This window comes from Apteryx mantelli, chromosome 4, assembly GCF_036417845.1.
Source record: "Apteryx mantelli isolate bAptMan1 chromosome 4, bAptMan1.hap1, whole genome shotgun sequence".
Lineage (NCBI taxonomy): Eukaryota > Metazoa > Chordata > Aves > Apterygiformes > Apterygidae > Apteryx > Apteryx mantelli.
This window is the reverse complement of record NC_089981.1, coordinates 31,453,998-31,470,890: the sequence shown is the minus strand read 5'-3', so window position 1 is coordinate 31,470,890 and position 16,893 is coordinate 31,453,998. Positions and strand designations below refer to the sequence as shown.

The 16,893-nt window shown below is 36.6% G+C and overlaps 1 protein-coding gene across 1 annotated transcript; it reads left to right on the top strand.

The window, feature by feature from the left end:
- Positions 1–12,742: 12,742 nt before the first annotated feature.
- On the top strand, positions 12,743–13,926 carry PTH (parathyroid hormone). The gene is made up of 2 exons (XM_013957858.2): positions 12,743–12,837; positions 13,653–13,926. The coding sequence occupies exons 1-2, from the start codon at positions 12,752–12,754 to the stop codon at positions 13,924–13,926; spliced, it is 360 nt and encodes a 119-aa protein (XP_013813312.1). The 5' UTR covers positions 12,743–12,751.
- Positions 13,927–16,893: the final 2,967 nt, after the last annotated feature.

Here is a 16,893-nt window from a genome sequence, read left to right as displayed (position 1 = left end):
CTAAACATGATTCAGCAGTGTGCCCTGGCCACAATGAAGACTAACAGCATCCTGGGCTGTATCAATAGCAGCATAGCCAGCAGATCGGGAGAAGTGTTTATCCTCTATTACTCAGCACTCATTAGACTGCATCTGGAATACTGTGTCCAGTTTTGGGGCTCTCAGTACAAGAAAGATGATCAAGTTGAGCAAGTCCAGCAGAGGCCCACCACGATGGTCAGGAGGCTGGAACACTTGTCTCAGGAGGAAAAGCTGAGGGAACCGGGCTTGCTCAACCTGGAAAAGGCTTAGGGATGATGTAACACGAGCTTTTCTGTACCTATGAGAAGGTTGCCAAGAAGACAGAGCCAGATTTTTTACTGAGGTGCATTGTGAGTGAATGAGAGGCAATAGTTACAAAATGAAATGGGAGATTCTGACTAGCTAAAGGAAGAAAAAGTTCTCACTGTAAGGATAACTAAGCATAGAAACAGATTGCTCAGAGATCTTATGAAATCTCCACCCTTGGAGGTTTTCAAGACCCGACTGGATAAAACCCTGATCAGCTTGGTCTGAAATCACTGTTGAAGTTGGACTAGATGACCTCTGAGGTCTCTTCCAATGCAAATGATTCTATGAAACAGGAGATAATTAAAAGCTGCTTCTTCTTCTGTTAAAAATGTTACATGGACAGTAATCTCTTCAGAACATGGAGGAATTTGAAAAGCCCTTTGTATTGTTTCACAGTCTGTACTCAGAAATGACAAATGTAAGATGTTTGGTGATGAGAACTATTGATGTGTGATATGATCACTTGGTTAGTCTAATGCTATTTACAACGCAGCCACAGAAGCTGAGTGACTTGTTAGCACCTGCGTTTCACTGTCACAGATGGACTAGGATGCAAGTAAACACCTGTAACAAAGTATTTATCATACTTGTGCAGTGAGATAATAGAGAGAAGTGTTTTATTACATGGAGGTGGGATTGGCACCAGCAACAACAGCTGTCAGTGTGAGGCTTCCCAGAAATCCAAAGAATGACAGTCATTCCATTCAGTGTTTATATTTTTGCAAAGAGCTTTTACTTTGTGCTTCAAGAGAATAGAGCTATAAATTAAGCAGAAAAATATGTATTCATATTTCTTCAAAAATATGTTAGATAGTTTGCCTTACTGCTCATATGACCGATTTTAAATTAGGAATAAAAACCCAGGAGAGAACCACAACAGAAGATGGATAAAATAGGGAAGGTTGATGGAAAGAAAATGAGTATGTCTGGAAAGCTCAAAACATGACACATAAATAGAGTGAAAATTGAATAACATTCAACTTGAGAAGCTTAAAAAAGTCTGTACATTTTGTGTAATACCTCTGTGAATCTCAAAACTGGGAAAAAAAGATGAGATTGCAGCCCTAGTAAAGTGGGAAATATGTGCCTCCTGCAGGAGTTGGATCACTTACGGAGAAGAGAGCGTATACCGTTACATAATAGGCCAGCAATAGAGCGGCAGCCCTGCGCTCTGCACTGCTGGCTGGAGAGCAGGACCTCACATTCCAAACTGCAGCTTGGCTTTTGGTCCTTGCAGTCAGATCATTATATAGTGTGGACCACTTTTATGGGCATGTATCTCCACTTATATGCAGTGATGCAGGGGCCTTGCATTGATATTTCCTATCATTATAGGTAGATTTCAGCTCTGCAATTTTTAGACATAATTTTTTCTACTTCCATTCACCCATCTGTAAAATGGATAAAGTAATTCTTCCCTCAGAGATGGTATGAGAATTACCTTTTCTCGCACTTCTGGAAAACGAGCAAGATACCTGTTCTGGCATTAATGATAACACAGCTGTACAGCACACTTTTCTGGAAGGATATGATTTCTCTAAGTACACTCCTAATGTGATGAGGTCGTATTGAGCACGCATGTATTCAGATTTGCCCATTCCAATGCAGTATCCTTTCTCTACACTGTTCGGCTGCTGAGACACTGTGGCAGTGAGGTATGTTACTGCTCAGCTTGAGAAGACAATAACGGGACGTTAATTGTGTGCATTAAAGACTCCTGTGGTATTCTAGTATGCCATATGCAAAAATACTTCTGGTACACAATTCACAGTAAAAGGACCTTAGTAGAGTTTTAAAGAGTTAGCGTTTGATCCAGGGAAGACATTTCCACTTATTATACGCTAGGTCTGCAGATTTGTATGCAGTTGCTCCTTTAAAAACAGATTTCATAACTCTAGAATGAGATCTTCCTTTTAGTGTTAAGTGTTTCTTAAATACTATTGTTTCCAGAGGAAGAAACACTTCTCTAGCTTCTGTTGTGACCTTAATTTCAAGGACAGTGTTGCAAATGTGCATGATTCAGACTGAATATTTGCTCCCCCTCATATAATTCAGCCATGTGCATCCTGCCTGGTGCATACAAAAGCATGCCTGTTTGGCCCTACCTAATTTAACTTTAGAAACTTCATTAGAGTCTGATATTTCAAATCTACTCCTCTTCTTACATTAATTTTAACAAACATCTGCAGCCAAAGTCTAAACCCTTAGATGCTGAAAATTAGCATTGCTCCTCTGACTGAGTACAACTATGTCAGCTGCACAACTTCTCCAGTGAGTATTAGCTGTAAGCTAGAGGGATGCACTCATTTTAAAGCGGTGTGCAAAGAACCTAGTTTGCAGAGTGAATGGGTATGTTTAGAGAACTGAGTTATGTAATTCATCTATTTTTGGGATTAGCCATCCCTGAAGTTCTGAAAAAGGTAACTGGGCTGGGTTATTTATGGACTCCATTCCTACAGTTAGAGCACAGATGCTAGCATGCAACAAAAACAAACTGTTAGCTCGAGCCACCTCCTCCATACACCTTAGGAAATTTATACTTTCACAGGCATTCATGAAACTCCTAGATAAAAAGAGATTTTTGAGGGGTCTAGGATGCTACTATTGCCTCAGAATCTGTTTGCACATTAGTACGTCCAATTTCCTGTTAGCTTCTGACTGTACTTTTGTACTGTTTTTGAGGTCATTTGTACGACAGAGGTACCGGAGACTCCTTTTAGAGGAGTTTCACAATGCCTGGGAGAGGCGAAAGGGCACTAATCTTGGGAGAACTAATACAGTGGTTGACTAAATTATTCTTCTGTCTTTAATTTCAGAGGACCGCTAGGATGATGGGTCAGAATCCTTCCTTTACATGGACTCTCTGTGTGTGTTTTTAAGATGCATTTGTAGGATCACTGTGAAAGCCCATTGATACTGCTACAGGATGGTAAATGTGCATAAGAATTCATCACAAAATGTGGTCTATAGCTGAAGAGTTCACAATCATGGAGCCATACAGAATCAGACAACTTACAGAAAGGGAAGAAATGGTATACAGTAGGACAAAATATGTTTGGGCTGCTTCTTATGGATTCTGCTATTGTTTAATATATTTGTCTATATATACTCATTGTTATTTTTACTTAAATATTGAAAAACATTCAAGGGAATAGAACTGGATAATGAGCAGTAATAAGAGGGCAAAGGAGTGAAAAGAAGGAAAGTTATTTGGCTCATGGAGGAAAGCCTGTTCCTAACATAGGGGTCAGCACAAAAAAAAATCACGTTAGGGACAGGACTCTATAGGGATGACCCTTTTATTAAGGACCCCGAAGCATGGAAAGATGAAGTGGCTTGCTTAGGCTACTCAGCAAGTGAAGAAGAGCCAAAGAGGGAATTGGTTAGTCCTTACCTCCTCTAGACTATGCTATGAGATAGGGAGATCATAGTGTAAAACAGAGGGTAGTAGAAAATGAGGGCAGAAATATAGGATTAGGTCCTTCACCACGTAGCACTCTATATTGCCATTTATGCACAGTGCAAGCTAAGAAAATTTTGATTTGTTAGTATCCTAGCCCAAAATGCACTGGTTAAAATGGCAATGTGTGGTGCACAACAGTGGATATCTAGGCCTTTTGCAAAAAGCCTAGAAAATTAAGATGAGGAGTTTGAATTTCATATGGAGGAAGAGAAGCAGCTTAGGAACAGATTTCAGCAGAGACTAAGTTGAAAACTAAACAATTCAGTAATAAAAATTTAAAAATGAGGTAGTCTGTACAGCTTGATGAGAGAGGAGAAATATGGATGTCGGCAAGAAAGAAGCTACAAGATCTAAAAGAGGCATACTGAGTTAGATTACTTTGGACTAGTACAATCTGATTCACAAAAACTACCACTACAGTTAGTAATAATGCTCTCCTCTGTCAAAAGTCCCACTAGAAAAGGCAAGAATGATGATCTACGGAGCCAAAAGACATCTTTTTCCTCTTTTGAATCTCACTGGCTCAACAAAGAGACTGAGAGAAACATAGAAACAAAAGCAAATAATTGTTAGCCACTGAGACCCACACATCTTACCATAAAGTGAATTTTATCATAGACCACACTGTCAAATCAGACCACAGAGAAGAATCAAGTAAAAAGCAGAACAGAAAGTGATTGATGCTCAAATGGCATAGAAGGTGCTAGACTTGTTGATGTATTATATTATGAGAATTACTATAAGAATTTCATTCTAATATTGATATTTTTGGAAGATTGAAGAAAAAAATGAGTTTTGAGAAAATTCATGTTCAATATGGAAGTAATACAAAGCAAATTAACTGTACTTAAAATGTTTTGAGTTCTGTAAAAGAAAAATATTAATTCAAGAACATGATGTTGACAAGTATTAATAATCAGGCTAAATTAGAGAAAAGGATGGATCAAATAAGTGTGGTAAAAGGCAGAAAAAATATTACCCCTTCAGAAAATAGGATCTATTACAACTAAATATACAAATATATTAACAGAGTATTTGAAGAAACTTCAGGTGAGAATATATAACTAGTAAGTGATTTAATCTGTAATAAGTCTCGTATCTAGAAGCTTTCATTTATTTAATTTTGTTTCTGGGACAAGGTCTTCTGTGCATAACAAAGCATTTCATTTGCCATAATTATATCTCAAATAATGAAAAGCTCTATATAAAATACAACATATTTTTTTGTCCTTAGTAACACCATTATTGGAGGCTCTGCATCTTATTCCATGTTTGCACAGCAACTATTACAATAGTTTCTTTTGTAATATAAGCAAAACAATGATTTTTGCAAGCTATTTATTTTTCATGTTTTTCAACTAACATACTATGAACTCTGATTTTTTCAGGGCCTTCAGAGAATTGAAGGAAAGGTCTGAAATGTCATCATTTGTTTGTAATCTGAACTTGTCATTCCCATGAGATTTCATCAAGCTCCAGATTGCTTACTTGGAGATTATCTGCTCATCTGCAGTGACTGCAAAAAATATGGGAATATGAACTTGAAATGTCTTTTCAGTAGAAAGAACAGGAAAATATGTGGTTGCCTGTATAAAACATGCAGACCTTCTTTGTTCTATCCTGTATCATCCTGCGTCTTGTAAGACTATTTTATGCAAAATTAGCACATTCACTCTTACACTGGTTTTGTTAGGTCAAACCAGATACTTGCAGGTATCTGCTGCTCCCCAGCTCACCTTTAGGATGAAATAATTACTGATATTTAACTACTTAAACCTTTGCTAGTAGATGCATTAATTGTTTTTAAAATAATGAGTTTTATAGACTGTATGTGCCTGTGCCTAAGTGTGCAGATATATTCTCAGGAAAAAGTTCCTGAATTCTGAAGTCTTGAGTGAGGTGCTTAATCCTGGAAAAAGGGGAAGATTTTAGACTCACTGCTGTCCCCCGTGTTACAGGCATTTCCCCCTGGGATTACTTGTACACCTCAAACTCGTCTCTTTGGGTGGCTGGTGAGGGATTCCATGTCAGTTTCAAGGATGACAAAAAAAGAACATGATCCCTCATTAGAGCTACCACTGCATTTCATGTTAAAAGAGAACTCAAGCCTGCACAAAGCATTCAGAGCAAGTAATAGGCCAGTACACATTCTGACCTATAGATGAACATATGTGTGTGCGTGTATATATATATTTCAACCCCAAAACTCTGATGATCCAACAGCGGTTTTGTGTACTATACCAGCCTGCTATCTACTGAAGAAGGTCATAAATGCATTTATAAGACACTGTATTGTTCATTATAGCAATGTATTCAGCAAAACATTGACAATATGGAGTTTCAGTGTCATGAGGGCTAATATTCCACTGAGCAATCATTGATTGTAAAATAATTTAACAGAACTTTAAAATCTGAAGTAACATCTATATTTTCATATACAATTCTATGAACATTTACACATCAAGTCCACAATTCATAACACCCACCCATTCTTTAAAAATGTGTCAGTATGTACGTGTTGAAAATAAACAAGGCTTTTCTTATTGTTTCTGATACAAAATAGCATTATTGTTACTGACCACTGAAAAATGTCTCTGTGGAGAATAAGATGTACCTCATCTTCATGACTTTCCTTAACAGCCATTGTAGCATTCCTCCAGGCTGTTCTGGGCTGTTTCATCAAGCTTCAGATTCTTCTCATGAGAGAGAGATGAGGTAAGCAGGGCTCTCCATTTAGGCTTCAAAACAGCCATGTAATGCTATATGAAACTCTATGCAGCCAAGGTGTAGGGTGGCATGCAGAGAGCAAACACTCATACATTCATGATCATATCATCAAAACATGGCATGTCCATGATAGGTCATGAGAGAAAATCCATGATAAGCAGGATATCTTTGTTATCTTATAACCTGGATATGTTAAATTCAGGGCAAAAAAAAAAAAAAAAGAATAACAGGTGTCCATTTAGACACCATATGTGATTCATTTAATCACTGAAAACTCTAGAAATAATCTGGATCACAGTTATCATTACAGTGTCTAGTTTATCTAACTATGTAAGCAAGTGTACTTAAAGTCAGGTGATTGGGATTAGAATCTACCAGCTTTTGTTTTCTCTCTGATCTTCTCAGTGATGTTTGTATTTAACCTGTCTTTCCCTAAATGTCCATAAAACATAAAGAAACAACACCAATATTTATTTTTCTCACAAAGAAATCAAGGAGATTCATGAACATTGTGATTCTCAGATGAGGGATGTTACATAACTGAAGAAAGATATACTGGCAAGCAATTGTTTCCAAACTCACATTTACCAGTAGCTGCTAAAAATGCATTGTATCAAGCGGATTGGGCATAAACTGAAACTGTGTTATGCTATCTTTTGATTTTCATATAAGGCCATTTGTAGTTTTCCATCTAATTGGAAACTGGCATGTGATAGAAGCTTCATCTAGTTGCAGGAAGCCAATGAACACCTGAGGATACCCCACATTACTTACATAAATTACCAAACACGCTGCTGTGGTATTTGACAAGCCACAAATCTTGTCAATCAAATGAAGATCTGAAGAGTTTACTGAGTGTCACTTTGGATCTTCATTGTGTCAAGGCAGAAATATTCCTTGCACACATTTAGAAAGGTTGCCTCACCAGTCATCCAGTGTGTCACCAATTACTTTGTTCCCTTGCTCAATGACCTACTAATACTCTGTTAGCTACAGTTCTGGTTAGAATGCATTTTATCTGGAACTGCCCGCTGAAATAAGCAAAGTGGCAAAAGCCTGATTTTGTAAATAACACAGAAATAATCTGACTTCAGAACTTAAACCTTAACTCAAATTTAGAGGATTAAGAGCTCTACAGGAATATTAATACACCAGATTATACAATTAATTCGTGAAAAATATGCTCTAGTCACTTAGGGTATAATACTAGGAAGTACTGTATCATCTAACCATAATCCAGTAATGTACCTCAGGATGTGTTTAGTTTTGAGATGCAGTATAATCCTTTTTCCTGGCAAAATGGATAGAGTATGAGAAGGAGGTTGTACAGAATTCAGTATTTTCAGAATTGCAGCCACTGTTCACCTACCTGTCTGTAAAATCTGTCTAATTGCTTCCCACTTGTTTTCAGCCCTGGAGTCCGATTACATTCAATGGCACAAATTCAAAGCAAGGTGGCACGCCTCCTGCAAACAAAGCAGCACAGAGATTTTTTCATGCACAGTTGATTAAAGTACCTACTCAATCTATAAGGGAAGGTCAGGGAAGAGTATTTCTATGACTGATCAAGGAAAAGGCTTTTCAGAGGAAAAGGCTGTGGTCAGCTCTTCTCTCCCACACTATGATTCCAGCATTTTCAGTTTTTCTGCCCTCTCCTTCACAAGTGCCATTCCCTTGTTTGGTGCCTACAACTATAATGCCTGATGTCATAAATTAGCTATTATCATAATGCAATCTGGAGTATATCGCTATATTGTCTCACTTCAAGTATAGCATTCTTTGTTTTTGACGATGATTGAGAACTCTCTCTAGCCTGAGACAGTTGACTGACATACTTGAAGAAGTAATCACAACCTTGAACCAGAATCTTCCAAGCATTATTATATTTCAACCCAAGTCTCATAAAAAGTTACCCATTCTCACCTTTCCCTCTTCCAAAGGAAAAGAAAATTCAGTATTGATAATGCAGCATATAAACCAACTGTTTGCAATCGATCTCTGAATCAGTCTCCTTTGTCTGGTAGCTACCTGAAACATCTAATGGCTTATAGCTTCTGGACTGTTCTATTCAGTCGTTCCCACTGTTTGATGCATTGGCTCATTCATCGCCTGCAGTTTTCAGAATCTCAGAATTACAGAAACTCAGAATCCACTCTGTTTTTCTTCCTCCTGTTCTCAGAGAAACAAAAATTGACCCCTATAGGTCTGTCCTCTTTTGTGGGCACCTCACTGGCAGAGGATATTTTCATAAGAAACTTGGTTTTTTTCACTCATATTTTGCCATTGTATTTATATACCTAGTCTTACACATACAAAGGCTCATGAGATGTTTTTTTCGTAGTGCAAATAATATTTTTTTTTCATTGTTTCATAAGGGTTTATATACCTCCTTTATAACATTTCTGAATACATATTTGGGTAGTCTGGTTTTAAGCCTCCTACCTAACAGCGTTTCAGCAGGGGTTGGCACTGGTTTCCTGGGTTCTGCTGTTCCATTAAGTACCGCCCAAAAGGGATCTGGATTTGTTAAAAGGATGCTTAAGAAAGAGAAAAATTTGAATCTGAACATGAACCTCCATCTTTTTTAAGCATCTTCTAAAAAAGCTCAATACTATTTTCTACTGACCATTAGACAGTGGATACATTGTGTTTGAAGAAAAATGTTCACAATTACAGTATTTCATAAAAGAATGACATTCATTTGGTCCATTATCTGTCATTCCCACGCTTGATATGCCATGTTCAGCAAATACAGATGACACACACCGGATAAGGTATTAGCAGCTGTATTTTCAAATAATAACACTTCTGGATATCAGGGGTAATAATCCAAAACAAGTAAGTAACTTTTTTCTGTGTATACAAAGAAACTATGCCAATTTTGAACTCTAATTTAAATCTTTATATAATTACTATCATAAGCCCTTTTAGTTGACAAATATTGGGGTATATATTTCATATTTTTCTTATTTTTTTGCATGTTCTCTCATCTGAGGCAAATAGCACAGTTCTAATTTGTCTTCCATATTTTTCCACACACAAAAATGTCTTTCACGTTTCAAGTTTAGCAATCTTTGTTTGACATTTAAGGAGCAACCAATTTAGTACCTTTGAATAAAAATGACATTGAATAAGAAATCCTATTTCACCATTGTCATAAAGACTAGATATGCAGCAAATAAGCTAGCTAAAATTACATCTTTTTTAAGGGCAGCTACTGTAACAGACGATATTTGTACGAAGCCAGCAGAGTATTTAGAATTACAAGATCATACTCTCGGGTTTTCTCTATCTCAATTTTATTCAAATCCCTAGAATGGGGTCTCTCTTCAGGATTTACATGTGAGTTGTCAGGAATGCAACTACAATAAAAGAATAACCTCTGCAACCCAGGTCTGCTAATACTCATTTTGCAATCACTGCTAATGGTTTATTGCCAATTTTTGCTATTAGTTGCTCTTGGTTTATATGAAAACATCTTTTTTTTTGTATACAGACACTAGAGTTTATAATGCTTAGCCTTTAATTAAGGCTTTGCTGTTACACGCTAGAGGTTCCAAATGGCTGCCAGCCCTTTGCAAGAACACTGCCTTGAGGCCTTGCTTTGAAGGTTTTGTGTATGTTTATTATGGTTTAATCTAAAAAATGGTGCCTTTCGTTACCAATTGTGTAGAGATTTTTCAAATCCTTTCCTGGCATTCCATGTCCCTCATACATTTTTATTTATTAAAGCCTTTAAGTTAGTATTGCTAGCAGCCAGATCAGATACAAATCTCCTAGCAAAACATACCGGCCCCATAAACCTCTGTAAGTTTTCTCTGTGTGTAGGTGGAAGCACAGTGACAACTGACTGTATCACACAGGAAACCATCTCTATCCTTTTTTCTTGAAATCATTTAAGTGAGTAGTTCCTTTACTTCTTAGTTTACTGTTTACTGAGAGAACCATGAGCTCATTTTAGAGCTTTACGGAGCCTCTGGTTATAATATTCTTTCATTCCCTTTCTCTTCCCCATGAGAATACTGCCCGGGTAAATGAATATTATAAAACATATCTTTTATCTCTTTATTAAATACTACAGGTATACAGCATAATCTAAACAGTGCTTCTGATAAAGCAATGATAGCTTCCAATAGTGTACTAAAGTGTGCAGAAGTAAACTTTTTTTTTCTGGAGAAACATGCCGGAACCCAGATGAAACATGTAATATAGGAAAAGTACCTGACAGCCAAAAATACTCTTTCTTCATACATAGGGGAAGGATTGCTGATTTACACATATTTAATTTCTTAGAATGTAGGCAAAGAGTTCTATCTTTCTTTTCCAAGCACTAATTTATATCACAGCCTCTTCAAATGCCTCCATTATATCTGGCTCGTTCGAGTAATTCAGGGATATTCATAGGCATATATGACAGGACAGTGAGAGTCTAGCACTATATTTTAAAAACTTTTTAGTATAACCAGCTATGCATTAAAAACACCTTGGAAATGATCCTCTATCACTTTGGGGTTTCTGCCCTTCTCCGGCATATTCTTTCTCAAAGAAACCTAGTATCTGATCTAAAATGACTACTCTCACTTCCTGCAGCTATTACAAATATTAGCTTTTCAATATTTTGTTTTAAGCTTGCATTTGTAGATCACTAACCCCACTGCATAATCTTAGGCTCTACCTGTCTGCATTTAACATGACAAAGCTTTCTCTGAAAATCTTTACAGCTTCAGAGATTATGTTAGCTGGTGCACAAAGCTATGCATAATAGGGAATCTGAATTTAAAAGTCCAACTTCTTCACAGTTACCCAGAATACTTTCTTTTTGCTGAGATCTTTCTTTTCTCTGTAAATGCCCAATTAACAAAAGCATCTGAGGGTGGGTACATGAGGGTCAGGAGGGTGTGTGTTGAGAGTGACATCAACTGAGACAATAAAAGGGCTTCTAAGTTACTTAGAAGCTCTATTTTAAAGTAACATTTAAGGGGTCCACTAGACCAATTCAGTAGTCTTTAAATATACTTGACATCAAGGGACAGTCAGCTGCTGACATACCCAAACCAGAAATCTGTTTAAGGTAGTGTCTGGTAAGTATACTTTTTTACTTCCAAGTTCTCTAGAAGACTGATTTTATCATTGATTCATTACTCAGTTTTTACTTTAGCTTCTTTTCTGACTATCTTAAACATAAAACAAATATAAGTAAGATCAAACTATTCTATCATCTGAACCAGATTTGTGAAATGAAGAAATCTGAGAGAGTGAGTTAGAAATATCTTAAGTGAATCCAACGGAATTCATAATACTGAGTTAGATGGACTGCTAGGAGCATAACCATATTCTCATGCAAGATATTGTGTAGTAAATGCTTTTCTGACCTAGAGTAAATCTGTAGAAAATACTGCAAAAATAGCGCTGTGGAGTTCTATATTTATTATGTCTCAGTTATTCTGTCACAAATTGCTTAAGTTATAACAAAAAGATGCCTTTTCTGGCTGTCAATACTGAAAATCCAAATTGGAAATTGAAATTTGGACATTTTTATTTCTGCTTGTTGTAGCATCATCAGCACTAAGTACTCTTCAAGTATATCCCAGGTGACAGTTTTGCTGATGATATACTAAGCAGAGTAGAATTAACACTGGCAATGCAGTATTAACCCTGAAAAAATGGGAGGCTCAGTTCTGATTTCTCTTATGTAATTCAGTGGGGAATAACATAACTCAGTAGAGTTATGCCACTATGCAAGAACTGTGAAGAACAGTGTCAAGTTCTTCATGCTAGAGAATGTGCAACTCAGTGACACACAAGAAATAGATAAAAGAAAAAAAAATTCACCTGCATAGCTATATACAAGTATTTCAACACACTTGGAGCATATCAAGTATAAATGATTTCTAAATACTAATAACTTTATTGGAGTGACATGGTGTTTTGCACCCTAGTATCAAAGTGATGGGTACTGATATGTTGATGATGCAGGGCAACTGAGGCTGACAGAAGTTCTTAAGACTTGCCTAAGAATTTACAGTAAGCTGTTCACAAAATTAGTATTAGAAATAAAGTCTACAGTTACATTCCTTGCTCTAACACATTTCACGAGAAAAATATTTTTCAATGTTACTTTTCTGATGTCTTTATCTTTTTTTCTAAACTAAATTTCTTTTGAGTTAACTAAACAGAAATTATTTGAAATACACATTTACATATGTATTCATTTCTATCTTTATAGGCGAAATGAATTCTATAAAAAATCTGGCCAAGACTGCAATCATTTTATATGCCATTTGTTTTTTTACGAAGTCAGATGGACGACCAATGATGTAAGTACACTGTCATACACTTCTGAAGTTTGGAGGATGATTTTAGCTGTTCGTGAGAAAATGGTCAATTTTTCTGTCTGCATAGAAGTTTATATGTGTGTGAGTCTTTCTATCCCCACTTTGGAACCCATTGGCCACATCAAGCCAAACTGGCCCAATTCTGTCTTTATGTATAACAGTAGAGATCTCAAATACACCTGGTTCTTATGCATTTTTTGAAAAATAGGCAGCTGAGTACAGGAAGAAAAATCATATAAGCATTTCCCTAGCTGGATAAGTTGCATCCCTTGCTAGACACTTGGGGGTCTACACAGGAGAGCGTCTTTATAAAAGCACCAGTTTTAGGAGAATCTTTAGCTGGAACTCACACTTGCTTAGACACTAACATCAGTTAGCCTTGAGACACAAATCCACAGGAAATCATGCTTCCTAAGCTATAGTGTTCACAGAAAACTACCTCTGAATAAGTGCCATAATTTTATTAATGTTACCTATTATCATGTAAGCCCTGAGCTCAACTACAACAGCTAAAATAAGTGATAAACTTATTGTAGCCAAACAACATTGTTACAAAACAGAATTACTTCACATTTTTTGCTGTCTTCTCACTAATAAATCCATTACCATTAACAAATCACCATCCACCCTTCTTCTCTTCTCCAGATGTCACTCTATCCCTTATAAATTAGAAAGATAGGTTCTACAGCTCCGTATTGCAGTACCTTCCAAGAGTTTCCAAACCTGTTTTTTGTGTGAAGACCAAGAATTCAAGGAGGGCCATGATGAGTCTCTATCTTTGCTTTCCTTTTGTACAGGAAAAGATCAGTGAGTGAGATGCAATTAATGCATAATCTTGGAGAGCATCGGCACACTGTGGAGAGACAGGACTGGCTTCAGATGAAACTGCAGGACGTGCACAGTGCCCTTGAGGATGCTAGGACCCAGAGGCCTCGAAACAAGGATGATATTGTCTTGGAGGAGATGAGAAGTAGGAGGCTGCTCCCTGAGCATTTGCGAGCAACAATGCAGAAGAAATCCATGGATCTGGACAAAGCTTACATGGATGTACTCTTCAAAACAAAGCCATAATGAAAAGAGCCAGAGCATTATGTCTGTCCAAGTAAGCACGTGTCTGTAGATCACTGATCAAGTAGGGCGTTTTATTATTATTTATTCAAATTACAATAAGGATTAAAGGCTCCATTCAAGATTGTAGCCCCATTGAGTTAGGTATTTCACAACCAAATAATAAAAGGTAATGGCAGCCCACCCATGACCGTTACTGCTAATTTCTGGGTACCTTTCAAATGGCTAATGCATCTTAAAAATTTCAATTTCAAACATAAAATAAAATAAAAAAAACCAAGAAGGTTGAAAAATCATTTAAGACCAGTTCTACCGCTCTTATATGGAGAACACTTGTATGTAATATCTATGTCTACTTGAACTGCTAATGAAAAATGAATAAAGGCAGCAGAACCTGTCCCCAGAATAGGGCACCATTTTGCCTAGTGTTAAACTGTTTATCTTTTTACTAATGAAAACATGTAAATCTAAATTCACATTTATTTTCAGAAGACAGCCAAAAACCATGTGAACTTTAATTACATAGCAAAAGCTGCAAGATATCAATTTAAGATAAAAGAGAGCAAACATAAGAAATGAAAGTAGGAAGGCAAAGCTTAAGATTAAAGTCAAATGGGATAGAATTAAAATAAGTTCTGTAAGAGATATAAGAATGAAATTTAGCAAAATACTGAAATGAAAGGAAGGTTTGATTACCCTCTCCTCTTCTGAAATATGACAATCTATAATTAATTGCAGAAATGGTTCTCTCATAAATAAAGATACTCATTTTTTTGTTTAAATTGTCACAGGACTTTTAAAACAAATTTTAGCTTGTCAGGTCTCTGGGATGAGAACCATTGACCTGTAAAAAATAACACCATGGAGGGGAACCATAAGCTATAATATACAAAAACTCTAAACAGGATACAGAAAGAATGGGACATAGGTATGGATAGAAAAAAAATCCATTATGAAAATAACAATAATATTTTAAAAAAAGAGAACAGCAAATACGAAACTATTTTGAATGGTATATACAGATATGTGCTTAGAACCCTCAACCATTTCTGAATAACAAGGACATTTTCTCAGTAGGATTAATGGTGGTTTCCTCCAAACAGGCCATTGCCAGAGCTCAAATCTTAGATGAATTGCTGCTCAAAGCTAAAGTGTCTATATGCACGTTCCCAGATTCCTTCTTATTTGTTTGTGTGATGTCTAGCACACTCTGGGAAACCTAGTGAAAAACTCATAAAAAATTACAAATATAAATGCAATCTGCTGGAGGCTAGAAAGGTACTTGTAACTAGTGAACTGTAGTTCATAATCTTGGCTATACTTTTACTAATGTAAAGGCCCTGATGCTGCAAGTAGATGATATGCCTGTGCACATTTGTGTGCCCCACATGCAGGCAAGGATTCCACGTCATGTGTCTGTTTGTAGGATCGAGGCCTTAAAGTGCACTTTCTATTTATTCTTTTATCAGATGTTTGTGCTAACTTAAAGGAATAACATTGCATTTTTGTACCTGTCTCACTTATGTATTACCAAATAAAGTGGACCAAAGCTCTTGGACATTATTTTAAAGCATAATAACTGACTGACTTGTTACTATACTGATATAATTTAGCCTGGGCAAAATAAAATGGTTTAATAAGCGTAAAACGGCAATAGATACTAAAATAACGATGAATGCAATTTTTATTTTTCCTTTTGTCACAGAATCATACTGGTGGTTAAAACCAAAGGTGATCATCTAGTGTAAATCCATTTATGTCCCCTTCAATAATGACACAGTTGCAGAAACTATATAACCTTCAAGTGCCGAATTCATAAGCTCTTCCTCTGGATCTAAACAAACAACTCTGTTAGCTAAAGGATTCCTTTTTGTTCTTCCTAATCTTCAACTATCCAGTAGATGAAACACACATATAAATATTTTAAATTTCTGTACACTTGGAAAGATACTCATTGCTGACAAAGGGCTTGAGCATCAAAGACAGATGAAGCACCACTGGACATGATTTAGCTAGCAATATGGCCACAGACAAACTATGCTCAGCATTGTTTCATTCATGGCTAAACCCGTGGTCACTTTGCCCATGTACAGTATGACTCTTCAGAAGGGCTTAAGACAGCACAGTGGCAGACAAATTAGTGCTAGGTAATGCCCATTAGGAAAAAGATGTAATTTGAATTTAATTCATTATTAACACTAATTATTTAGAAAAAGAGATTTGGTATGGCTTTCCTATTTTCAGCATAAACCTCTGATCAGTGTGTAGCAGCAGCCAAACAATAAAATGTTAAGAGTGGGGCAGAGGATGTTATCAAAGATATTATAATACATTATATAATATAATGCAATGATTCATCCTCACCTGGACTAACATGTGCAACTTTGGTCATGTCTGTCTCACAGATTAAGGAGACTGGGAAGAGGATGATGAGAAAGAACAGGGCCACTGAAACACTTGTATATGATGATAAATGGTAATAATAGCAGTCAGAAAAGAAACATAACAAGAGGTATGATAAAGATATATGGAAGAATTAACAGTATGGAGAGGTAAGCAGTACTGTATACCTATCTTTCTAAGAGGACAGGGTAACGGAGGCAAAGAATTGAGCTTCCACGTGGCTGAATATGGAGCTTTCAGCTAGTATGAACCAAAATCTCATCTCCAGCCATTGTCATTCAAAACACATTAAGGAGACTCAGGCATGAGTGTGCTCAAGCTTTTTTCCCAAGGATGCACTGGAACCTGCCTTAAGTCTATGCCAGGGTGAGCACTTTGATGTAAGCAATGTAAACACAGAGCCTGCACTTCACAATTGACTCAGACATATCTATGACTGCCAGTTGAGACTTCTTATGTCTCTTGTTACAGTGAAATAAGGTTAGAAAAACCTAAGAAGGTATTAAGTCCACATTGCTTCGCATGCACAGGATCAGCCTTCCAAACATGGGCTTCTGCAGTGTCTCT

Excerpts from the sequence above, each read along its gene's own strand:
- PTH (XM_013957858.2), top strand. The coding sequence starts at position 12,752 with ATGAATTCTATAAAAAATCTGGCCAAGACTGCAATCATTTTATATGCC. Across the intron at positions 12,838-13,652 it reads TCAGATGGACGACCAATGAT|GAAAAGATCAGTGAGTGAGA; the intron begins GTAAGTACACTG and ends CCTTTTGTACAG.